The 13,389-nt window shown below is 36.3% G+C and overlaps 1 protein-coding gene across 2 annotated transcripts in view; it reads right to left on the minus strand.

Moving 5' to 3' along the window:
• The window catches only part of LOC150080892 (NAD-dependent protein deacylase sirtuin-5, mitochondrial-like), a 146,651-nt gene that overhangs the window by 97,787 nt on the left and 35,475 nt on the right, over positions 1 to 13,389 (minus strand). For both annotated transcript variants that reach the window (XM_090381285.1, XM_090381284.1), the window contains exon 2: positions 11,204 to 11,478. In XM_090381285.1, coding sequence (XP_090237411.1) covers positions 11,204 to 11,443 — 240 coding nt within the window. In that variant the 5' untranslated portion in view covers positions 11,444 to 11,478. The remainder of the gene's footprint in view (positions 1 to 11,203; positions 11,479 to 13,389) is intronic.

Here is a 13,389-nt window from a genome sequence, read left to right on the forward strand (position 1 = left end):
TATTATATTTGTTGTTGTGCACTGATTGAAGGAATGAATGGACAATATGGCTGATATGTAAAAATGAAATGTTCTTTGTTAAGTCATTGCTTTTTGAGTGGTTTGGTTTTTGTTATCAGTTCACTAAATACATAAATCACAAATTATTACAATTTCCTTATTATATTAATCATAGCAGGCATGTGAAATAAGAATTATATTTCATTTGTAATTAGAATCCAGAAAAAAATAAGTAAAGTAAATTATGGAAGTGCTCACAGCATGCTGAGGTATGTGCAGTGAAGTGAAAACAATTACTTTTATATATTATTAGTTAATTAGTAATTAATGTTCTTGTTTATACTCCAGCATGACCACCAGGTCGTGGAGTTTATAATAAATCAATCAATACAAATGTTAATCGTATTTAGCAGTCATGGGCCTGAATCCCAGTCCACTCAAAGAGTGTGAGCTACTGCACTCGTGCTCCTGACCACTCAGCTACATCAGGCCATCATTAATGGCAACAAGAGAAATTAGTTATTTACTTTTCATTTCTATTACTCTCAGCTAATTAAAATTCAGTTAAAAAATCAAACATTTAAAATGTAACACTGTAAAAATTAACTTTTTTTTTTAATATTTTGATTAATAACTATACTCACCTTGGATTTATGTGACCCCAGGATTAATGTATAGTTAATCCCGGATTAACTGAACATAATCTAGAATTTCTGCTACCCATATGCAGTCCTGCATTTGTTACTGTTAAATTTCACCTATTCATTCCCTCGAATAGTTTGTCTAGTTCTTTCTGAATTTATTTAAGCTGTCAACTTCCACAACAACAGATGGAACGTTGTTCCAGCAATCAACCACCTGCTGGAACAAACTTCCATCTTTTGTTGTGGAAGTTGACAGCTTAAACAAATTCAAGGAAGAACTAGACAAACTATTGGAAGGAATGAATAGGTAAAATGGGAGGTTTTTCTTTTTTCTTTTTTTTTTGCTGATGCTGTATAAGCTTGCTTTTGTGCATCATTTGCCATTGCTAATGCTAACTTAAATTGCCATTTCTCAGTCCATCTGCCTAATTTTTCTAGATCTTGTAGCAGTAGCATACCTTGATAACTGTCATTAATCACCTTGCCTACCTCTGTATCATCTGCAAACTCAGACATTAAGCCTGATTTCCCTTATCAATATCATTAATAAATAGAGAAAACACAGTGATCCCATCAGCAAACCCTGGGTGACTCCACTAACATTAGTCCACAAATAGCAGTGTCCGTTGATAACTACACAGTCTTCTTCTACTCAATCATCCCTCTATCTATATATAACAGTAACTTGCCATGTCACACAGCTCCATTTACCCCCAGGCTCTCACATCTGATGAGTATGGGCTTGGCACACCCAGGATCCTGAGCTGGATATCATCATTCTTCCCTTTCTTGGTGATTCCTTTCTACTTCTCTCTCTCTCTCTCTCTCTCTCAGGGTAATAGGGAATTATTATTTTTTTTTGGCTGGTGCAGCATAAGCCTTAGGCTTTCTTGCACCATATGGCTAATAATAATAATAATTCATACGGTAGTCTTTTATGTGCAACATATTAGGATGTGTCCGACTGTTTTTTTAGCAGTCTTTACAAATCTGCTATTCTTTTTATTCTGAATATTTTAGGCATAAAATGTAATTTAAAAATGATGTTTGCTTCCAAAACTTCACATGGGTATCCAGCTAATTAGCTGTGATCATTTGAAATGTAATCTAGCATGTGTCCCAGCATTTTGCTCTTCAACTCTAACCCCCCCCATCAAACACCTAACATTTATCTCAAGTAATATAGTCTGACCTGAAGTTTTATTTCATTTCTAGAGGTACCACTCCTGTACAACCATGGAGTTCAAATAGTGTATATTTAGTAGTTTGCAGCTCATCTGAAACTAGTTATCACCATATATGCTTCCCATGACAATAACCTGCTACTCATGTAAAATATTTTATCACTGACTTTAGCTGTACAGAATTAACTTTGCTTTTAATTTTAGTTTTAAAGTAAAGGTACTGTTATAATTTGAATAGTGGTTCAAGAAAAAAAAAAAAAAAAAAGGAAGGTCTAAAGCATGCTGATCCTGACTTCGACTTGTCAATTCTGAAATGAAAGCAAAGGTCTTGCAAGCAGAATAGGAAAATGAACTGTTCAAAACAGACAGGAACATTATTCACTGCATGGTAAGTAATGTTAGGACTTGTTATTTCATTTCAATTCAGCTTCTGATCATACTAGGAAGTGACCATGACACATTGGCAGACTAAATAAATTGAAATATCTAAGTACTGGTTACTTTTTGAAGATTGTCTTTGGAGGAATGTTGCTATTTTACAAGTTTTAAAAATTTTTTTTGTGAATTTTTCTACAAAGTGGAAAGTAACCAGCATCCCGGAAAATGTGTTCAGCAGTGACAATGTACATGTGAGCATTTCATGTGCACATGGCCAGATTATTACAAGAGTTGAACACAGACCTTATAGGGCTTCTAACAAATCTGTTATGCTCAGGGTAAAAAAGAACAATGCACTAAATCTACTGGAGAAGCATTATAACAATGATTGGAGCACCATCACAGAAATCATTGCTACATAAGCTTGCTTTCTTGCATCATGTGCCTTTGCTAATGCTAATCCACTGATAACTAAGATGTCAACATGGAATGAGCAGAAGGTGAAATTCAGTGCTGCTTGAATGAGGAGTATGCTGATTGCATTTAATTTATTACTTTTTTTTTTGGTTAAAATTTTTGCACCAACCTAGGTTTAGTGAGCTATATATGTTGACATCCATTGCATCATGACATAGTTCAAAACATGCTATGTTTTGAAAAATTTTATTTAATGAATTTCCAAAATGGAAGACCTTCTTTTAACCTCAAGTATGGGCCGACACTTCATAATCCACTGATTTTTATTTCAGATTGAAATGGTATCATAATACTTCATTTTTATTTTTTTGAACATATTTGAATATGAGACAGGAGTTTTATTTGGTTGAAGACAATATACAGATGGTAAATCATTCATTCATTCATTTAGTATTAGTACTGGAACATATGAAAGGAAGGAAAGCTCAGCACAAGGAACACACACACACACACACACACACACACACACACACACACACACAAAATTATGACCACCTACCTACTACTCTCTGCTGGACCACTATTCTCACAGATAACAGCTGCTATTTGCCTAGGCATCAACTCCACTAGACGTCTAAAGATGTCCATAGGGATCTGCAGCTATGCTGCCTGCAAAGCTTTCCACGATGTTGGAATAGATGATAGTTCTCACTTCCTGTTAGAAAACATCCGAGAGGTGAATTTAAAGGCCAATCAAGATGGGTGATATTCGATTCCTCAAACCACTTGTGCACAGTTCAGGCCCAATGATATGGTGCATTACTGTCTTAGAAGATCCCATTTCTATTCCAGAAAAAAAAAAAAAAAAAAATCACAACATGGCAGGGTGCACAAGGTCTCCTAAGAGCTGCTGGTAGATCTCACTAGTGAAATGCTGGTTCATATGCACCAGGGGTCCTAGTTCTTGCCAGCAAAACATGCCCCATATTAAGCAACCACCACCACCACCACCACCACCACCTACTTGGATAGTGCGCACCATGCACAATGGGTCCATGGACTCATGTTGCTTACACCACACGTAATGGTGTCTATCAGCACGTTGCACCAGATATTTGGACTCAACTGGCCACAACACTTGTTCCAGACTTCCAGTGTCCAACCAGCATTTGCTGCTGATGATGATCAATGGAGAGGAGAGGGTGTCTCTTGGGTCATCTGCTGTGCAGCCCCATATCTGAGTGTGCAGCGAATTTCATTTGGGATATTGTTCTTGCATTCACCATTACTGTATTGTGATTCGAACTGTCACAAAGTGATCTACCATTGAACTCATGTAGTGTACTGCACCCTACACTCACCATCAACATCCACCTTGTGTAATCCTTTACAGTTCAGTTAGAAGGTGGTTTGACACATTAACACCATTCTTTGTACATCTTAACCACAGTGGGCCATGAGCAACCAATGTGTGCCATTTCTGATAAGGAAACATCCAATGCATGAGCTCCCACAATCATGCACTTTTGAAACTCTGATTTACTATTTTCCAAATTAACACTGCTCTAGCATATAAAGCTATTCGGCTTTTTACACTGCGAGCTATACTATACAGCATAGTCCATTATAGATTGGCTGGTCATAATTCAGTGATCAAGTGTGTGTGTGTGTACGTGCGTTATCCACTTCATTTGTACCAGTTCCTCCAATAATTTGTCCAAACTTTTAAACTTATTCAAGTTAACCACCTTACAAAAGTAGGTGGATGTTTATTCCAACAACCAGTACTCTTTGGATGCATGCAGACTTCTGTATATCTATATGGCAACAATCCCTTTTTCAATTTAAATTTATGCCCCATGTGTGTGTCATCTGAGAAAGAGTAAAAGTGCGTCTTCTCTTCACTTTTTCCAATGGATCTATGTCCTAAAATGAGTTTCATCTGTATGATGAAACTCATTGTACAATACAATAATCACCTCTTTGTTCCTACTGGCAAACTACAATATTTTCAAACTTACAAAAAAAAAAAAAAAAAAAAATTATTGCAATATGAAAATGTGCTCTCAACAAATATTTTAGGAGAAATGTATCAACATCAATGTAATAACTGTTATTAAAATAACAGTTATTTATGATTAATTGGGAGACCTCAGATCACAGACCAACAGTCTTTACATATGAGGAAAGACAACAAATCAAGGTTGAAATTAAAAATTTAAATGATTAATACTTCAGTGGTTCACAGGGATATTGTCACACCATCATTGAAGGACAATTTAAAAAGTCATTTTTGCATTTAAGGATTGTTTTTTTTTTTTCTTTCAATTTAAGTAATCCATACATTTTTTGTTTCAAAGCAATCCATAATTTTTTTTTTTTTTTTCAATTTATGGATTGTTTTTTTTCTTTCAAAATAGATGTGCTGGTAATCTGTTCATGGACTTCATATATAAACTCTTCAAGTTTCTGAGAGAAAAGGCACTGTTATAAATAACTTATTCATCCGATGCTTAAATGCTAACACAAAATATGTTAATATCTCACTAAAACAGAACAAGAAATAAAGATATTTGTTTTCAACATCTTTATTTCTAAATAAAGATGGCTATACATTTTGAAAAAATATTTCTCTTGAAAAATAATAACTAATTAATTCTTATGGCATGCATGTAAATCAAAATGGAAAACGGTGAAAATCTAAACACTTCAACCTGAACAGAGAAAGGAAGAGACCAGTCTTTATTTTCTTGCATTTATACAGATAATTTACAAACATTTCATTGTGCTCTCTCTACCACTTGACCAATCAATGAATTGTTGTCATTACACTTCAACTACACAAACTGTAATAAGGCCAGCAATTCAGTCACTGATGTCATAAAGAAGTGGTGCAAAAAACATGCAAGTACAGTAAACCCCCGCTATTCGCGGGGGTTACGTTCCTGAGAAATGCTGTGAATACCGAAAACGCGAATACTGAGTTATGACTCCCATAGTAATAAAGGGGTTCCGTTCCAAAGTATGAAATTTATAAGAAAAACTAGTCTAAAATTTTGTCTATGTATGTATTATATGTACCTTCATAATATGACTATGTACATAGACAGTACATAATGAAATGAAAGCATATGGCATCGAAATGAAAATAAGAAACAATTTAATATTAAATGAAATATTTATTAGAAATTTCAAACAAATCTTTCAAACCAGCGCCTTTGCTAGCTAAAAAACTTATCCCGCCAGTGCTATCACCAGTTTCGCTAAAGTGTTGATAAAGGAGTCCCACGAATGATGAGTGAACTTAACGGAATTTTATTTTGAGTTCGGTCTTCTATCCATAGATTTAAAACCTTTTCCATTTTTTCTAATTTAACATCACGAGTTACAGAGCAAATTTTTGAAACAATTAGCACGTTTTCACGGACACTACGGCGGATTTTTTCTTCTGAATTTTTGATTGATCGTACCGTTGACTCATTGATTTTATGTTTTGCCACTGAGGAGACATTTTCACCATTAGAAATTTTGTCTAATAACTCAATTTTACTCGTTAATGCCATTACCTTCTTTGATATTTTCACATTTCCCTTGTTATTCGTAGCCATATTTTTGTACGAGTTAGAGAGAACTTGTCCACAATAAAGATTCTCTTACGTTAACACACTCAAAAAAGTCTGTTTTACACTTTTGTAAGTATATCAATTTATAAATTGATAAATTTATTCAATTTATAAGCATATAAATTAAAAGCAAACGACGAAACCTTCCATGACAAGCACTTGGTTAAACCACCTCGCGATTTTGTCACCCCTCTCCCCCCACTCACTGAGTGCTGTTTTGACTGGGAAAGATAATTTTAGCCACGCCCACGTTTTTTTTATGGCGGAAAATGTTCACGGCACTTTAAAATTCACATTTTTTTAAGGTTTCATTTTATATTAAATCAGCGACCGCGAATACAGATACCGCAAATAGCGGGGGGGTTACTGTATTCTTTCTTGAAACTAAAGACAGGCTTCATTCTATGCACAATTGAAATGTTTAAATTTTCGTTAATGTCCAAAATAATAATGCATTTTTATTGCATTTCATTACAATAATGAAGAAACAGTATTTGTACCACTGTTTACACTCACATCCCAATGAAGGGCCAAATAGCCCTAAAATGGCCATACAATGAGAATAAGTAACAACAGTCTTCTCTAATGGGTAAGTGGTGGTGCCACCATCATGGATCTACCCACACACACACACTGATGGAGAGCTAAATAGCCCTGAAACTGCTGTCTGGGTGGCCATCTGAAAATAAGTAACAGTAGTCTTCTCTATTGGGAAAGCATTACTTATTTGAAATATAACCAAATAAGCAAGTCATTGTGAAGGCAATCACAATATGAGATTTAATGAAACGATGCCATTTAATTAATTTTGGTTAGCCCACTAAGTACAGAAATGATACATTGCACTAACTTGTAGGCGCCTCCGTAGCCAGGTGGGCAGGAGCAGCAGTGCGTAGCACACGCTCGTAAAGGGAATTTATTTCTTATAGACATAATGTTAAAAACGGGGGTTACATTCTCAACAATGAAATTAGTTAGCTAATTAGTTTATGTTTAAACAATGATTGATTTATCGAAAGAAATGAAAACATAGCCTGTAAAATCAAGTAAATTATAATAATATAGAAATTATTTACGACTTACAAATGTTAAAGAATGTTTATTCTTCATCATTATCGACTAAATGCACACTCATTGATCACTCATTATTGGCTCGGCACTCGTTGGTTTGTTGCACAAGGAATCATCTTCTTCAGAAATGCTTCAAGAGGCATTTGTTTCCAAGATAATCTCTTTTAATTATAAATATCACGATTGCATGCATAAACATTTTTTAACGACACAAAAATTGCAACTAACACGATTCGTGTGGAGTAACAAGTTTACAAAGCTTAAAATAAAAGGAATGAAGAGAAGATTCTGAAAATTTATTTATGTTTTTTATACGACTGAATATTTTAGTGAAGGGGAAACACATTTCACCATAATAACATAAAAAACCACACAACTCCAGCTATCGGTATTTTCGCAGATGCAATAAGATCGAGGTTACTACCCGTTTATAATTGCTTGCAGTAACAGAAATCTTCATAATTTTGTAATTATAAAATTTACAATAATAAAGAATTTTTAAATAATGACCAGTTACTTGCTTATTTTTTCTCATAGCGGCATGCAAATTTCATCACGTGTAACACAGGCGGCCACACTTTTCAAAAATGCCATAAATTTCCAACAATCGTCAGCACTATACAGCCGACGCAGCTCCAACTGAAACAGTGGGTGTCGGACATATATGACCAGCACGGCAGTCAACATGTTAAGCAACAATCGTGTCTGATCAATATGAATGGATATAAGATGCAGTAATGAAGGAACTGGAAGCAAAAAATAATTTTGATATCATATAATTAGATTTCAGAAAAGTTTTCGATTCACTCAAGAAAAACTGCTCAACAGGTGTGGGATTAGGGACAATTATTGCTCTGGATGAAAGGATGGATGAGTGGGAAAAAGACAGATTTGTTATCATGCAAACTACTCTTCTAGAACCATTGTTATTAGCGGAGTGCTTCGGGATTCAGCGCTGTGCCCATTATTATATTCAAACATTAATATAATAATATTATATTATTATTATATTAATTTGTTAATATTACTAAATAATATTAACAAATATTATTTAGGCTTTCTGTATAAGTTTGCAGATGATACAAAGGTTGGTAGGGTGGAAAATGACAGTAATCAGGGTATGCTACTGCAACAAGATTTGGAAAAAATTAGACAGTTGGTCTGAGAAGGGGCAACTGAAGTTTCGCATCGACAAACGTAAGGTAACATATTAACATATCTTCCATGTGCCACCACACTTGATGTTAGTAGAGAATTAAAATTACCCGTGTGAGACAAAGTTTCTTGTAGAGTGTAGTAAGTCTGTTAGGACAGCCTATGGGATTTTCTCAGTAATAAAATGAATTTTGCTAGCAAAGATAAGGCGCTGGTCATTGTTGGGTTTTAGGCGCATCACTAAATTAGGCCACATTGTGGCATACACCGATGAGCCAAAACACATTTTGACCAGCGAGTCGTTATGCAAATCAAAGCAACTGCAGGTGAACTATGGCACGTGTGTGGGTCGGGACATGGTATAAAAAACACCTGATACTGAGCTCCGTTAATCAGTGTTACTCTTGTTTTCAGATGGGAAAGGCAGTGGACTTAAGCGAGTTTGACAAAGGCCAAATTGTAATGGCCAGACAACTGGGACAGAGCATATCTGAAACAGCATGGCTGGTGGGGAGCTCACGGTCAGCCATGGTTAGTACCTACCGAAAGTGGTTCGAGGGGGGGGGGGGAAACCCACAGACTGCCAGCGAGGTGTTGGACGACCACGGCTCATCGATACTTGAGGTGAGTGAGGGCTCTCTCGGATGTTAAGTGGCAACAGAAGGGCAACTGTGGTGCAACTTGGCGTTAATTGGAATGCTGGCGATGGTAGTATGTGTCACAACACAGTACATCGAACCGTGCTGAAAATGGGACTGCATAGCTGCAGGCCACTCAGAGTACCCATGCTAACCATGGTTCACCAGCAACAGCACCTACAATGGGCACTTGAGCATCGAAACTGGACCTTGAGTGATTGGAAGAAGGTCATCTGGTCCGATGAACCACGTTTCCTGTTGCACCATATGGGCGGGCGGGTATGTGTTCACCTGGGGAAGTGATGGCACCTGGATGCATCGTGGGATGAAATCAAGCCAGTGGCGGCAGTGTCATGCTTTGGGCGATGTTCTGCTGGGATACCCTAGTGTAAGTAGGTCCAGTCATCCATGTGTCGGGCAGTCTGACATCTACCAACTACCTAAAAATCATTTTTTGGGAGAGAAAAAACCATGTTACCCTTGTCTGAGACGGACCAACTCAGCCACATTGTGAATAAGGACCATAAAAATTCCTTATGTCACTTTGGGATTCGAACTCAAGTCTTTTCTACCTGGTGTGGGGGAGGATGTTGATTGAAACAACTGTGCTATCCATGAGGGTGATAAGGGGGTAATTTTTCTGCTGTGTGAGGCAATGGCAAGGTCATATCTTGAGTATTGCCTATAGGTCTAGAAGCCTCATTTTAAGAAGGATGGCCTTTTTGAACAGATGTAGAGAACAGCAAGATTAGTGAGAGAAACAAAGGGATATTCTTACCACAAAAGACTTCAAGTTCTGTAAATTGCAGTGTCTGGGAACAAGGCATCTGCTAAGTGATCTGTTTGAGGTGTTTAATGTTCTGACTGGATTGAGTAAGCAAAAGGTTGATAGCATCCTTACTCTAGCTCAGCAACACATATAAGGATGCACAAATTTAAATTGAGGAAGGATGTTTGTAGAATGAATGTGCAAAAATTTATTTTTAGCCAGAGGGTAGTCAACTACCTTCTGACTGAACACAATCTTCCATCTGGTGTTGTGGAAGTGGAAGTTTGAATAAATTTAATGAATAATTAGACAAATTATTATAGGAGATGATGATGTAGGAATTTTCTTTCTTTCTTTCTTTCTTTTTTTTTTTTTTTAGCTGATACTGTATAAGCTTGTTTCCTTGCATCAATTACCAATACTAATACCAAAATTTAAACGGTGGATGCACTGTGGTTTAATAAAATTGGTACTTGTTAGGGATTCATGCATTAATTTAGTGACCTGCTACAGGTGGTGTGCTCCAGTCCTTGACCATTTTTCCAGACAGAGAGAGAGAGAGAGAGAGAGAGAGAGAGAGAGAGAGAGAGAGAGAGAGAGAGAGAGAGAGAGAGAGAGAGAGAGAGAATGATCAAGTGCAAACTATTTAGGTTGAAAAAAGACAGCTTTATTGAGGGGGGGAAATATTACCAGAGAAAACATTTTAGATTTTTATATTTCTCCAGACATCACTTTTGTTTTGTGCCATTAATTTTCATGCATAACTATTTAATTTAATCTTATAATCCAATTTCTACATCTCCCACACTTTATCAGTAACTGGCATTCTTTTACTAAACGATCCATCAAAATTATAAAAAAAGTGGTGATAAGGTGCAGCCTTGCCTCATTGTAAGTGTCACTTTAACCAGTTTTCCAATGCTTCCTTCAACCTTCACTACAAAAAACTTGAGTGATTTTTGATACATACCTTGACAGTTTGTTTGTTTGTTATTTGGTTTTTAGGAGCATTAGCAACTAAGGCCATATTGCTCCGGGATATGCGGTGGTCATTCCCTTGACTTTTCCGCATCCTCCGTATTTGGTGGTGACGGGCTCGAACCCCGGTCTAATCAAGAAGCGTGTGCTACGCACTGCTGCCCCTTCCCACCTGGCTACGGAGGCGCCATACCTTGACAGTAAGCTGAAATATAGGGACATTAGTGGCTAAAATATTTAGGCAAATAAATTAAAAGCCTATTTTCCTACTCAACATAACTATAGTTTTTATGCAACATAATATATAAAAAATTAATGAAGAAATGTTTAAGCTTGGAATACAGACCTGAGCATTATATTTGCGCCACAATCCTCCAGCCCCTCGAAAAGTAGGAACTCCACTCTCTGCACTTATTCCAGCACCTGTCAGTGCCACTACATGACGTGCTTTTCGAAACACTTCTCGAAATGCAGCCATATCTGAGCTAGGCTGCTTTCGAACATTTCCTGCTAAAGATGTTGAAGCTGCAATTGCTGCCATTCTTGTAAACACTACTGGTGAACGTAGTAAAGTGTGTACTGCCATTTGAAACAACTGCTAATAGTGTTTTTGCATATCAGCTATAAATGAAGGAAAAAAAAAAGTATAACTTAAGAGCATTAAATTTTTTCATTAATATTAAATCAAATGTCTTTATAAACTTCAGAGAACAGATCTCTGAACAGAACAGAACAAATAAATCAACAGAAAAATTCACTTGATGCCTACAAACATCTTGTATAACAGCAGAAATACAAGTAGTGTTGAGTAGTGGAGAAGTGGGGGGGGGTTTCATTTTATATGCTTTGACAAACCTCAACCAAAAAAGTTTAAAAATTAAAAGGAATGGCATTAATTGCTTGCAAGATGCTACTATACTCTTTTGGTTATGCTCTCTTGACCCACAGTTAGGGCATATTGCCTCACCTCGAAGTGAGAATTATGCTCCTTGTTGGAACAAGATTACCATCTTTTCATGTCATAATTCTCCTTGCTTGGATGACCTTTTGTTCATGAAGCTCTTTGCCAATTTTCTACTCTTACATAGCTTCACAGAATGTTGAGGTTGGGTAGTCTCAACCAAATGTTCGCCAAACTGGAGTCGCCTAACTGTTTTAGGTGAACTTGCTGCAGTCACAGTGCGCTTTTGCACAAGGAATGGTGATAATTTACTCATAAGCTGGTCTGATAGTGAATGTAATAGAGGAAAGCTGGTATCTCCTCCTCTAGAGGGGTTGCTTTCGGTTGAGAAAAGTCATTATCCGTGGGATTTGTCTCTATTCTTGAGCACGATGGTTCTAAAGGTGGAAACATTTTGTTATCCATCTTTTTGCTCCTTTCAGCCCTGGGAGAGTGGATTTCTTTTCCCAGGTTACCGGCCCTGCCACAGGGAAGCAGGAACAGTGCCAGAGAATGTGCAAGGTGCGTGGGCTAGAATTTTTCTCAATGTGTATATTAACAGGAGAAACTGCTTTTACAGGGACGGGATACTAGTATTAGTAATGGCCACATGGTGCAAGAAAATCTATGGCTAATGCTGGAAAAAAAAAAAAAAAAAAAAAAATATATATATATATATATATATATATATATATATATATAAAATAATAAAATATTAAAAAACAAATAAATAACAAGAATAATAAAAAAACAAATAAATAACAATACTAATAAAATATTAAAAAACAAATAAATAATAATAATAATAATAATAATAATAATAAAAACAAATAAATAATAATAAAAAAAATAAAATAAAATGATAAGAATAAAATATTATTATTAATAATAATAATAAAATTAATAATTAAGAGAAAAGGAAATTAGCATTAGCAGAGGCATATGATTCAAGAAAACAAGCTTATGCAGCATCAGCCAAATAATAAAAGAAAAAAAAAAAAAAAAAAAAAAAAACTCACATTTCACCCCTCCATTCGTTCCAAATACCTGTGCAGCTCAACCTTAAATTTATTTAGGCTATCAACTTCCACGACAAAGGATGGAAGTCTGTTCCACCAACCAACTACCCGCTGGCTAAAGGCAAACTTCTACACATCTATTCTACATCTGTCTTTCCTCAATTTGAATTTATGCCCTCAAAAGTGATTATTCTGAGAAAGAGGAAGAATCCCATCAGCACTGAGCATGCTCAAACCATTCAAGGCTTTATACACCTCAATCAGATCACCTCGCAGGTGCCTAGTCTCCAGACACTGTAATTTGCAAATTTACCCCTTTCTTCGTAAGAGCAACCCTTTGTTCCATTCACTAATCTTGTTGACCTTCTCTGTACTCGTTCCAACAGCTCTACATCCTTCTTAAAATGAGGCCTCCATACCTGTATACGGTACTCAAGGTGTGGCCTGACCATTGCCTTATACAAGGGGATAATCACCTCCTTATCCCTGCTACAAAAATTCCTGTACATCATTGACAAGATACCATGAGCTACTCTTGCAGACCGTCTGCACTGCTCAGAAAACTTAATATCT

Source organism: Mastigoproctus giganteus, chromosome 9 (genome assembly GCF_048544385.1).
Source record: "Mastigoproctus giganteus isolate SK-2022 chromosome 9, ASM4854438v1, whole genome shotgun sequence".
Classification (NCBI taxonomy): Eukaryota; Metazoa; Arthropoda; class Arachnida; order Uropygi; family Thelyphonidae; genus Mastigoproctus; species Mastigoproctus giganteus.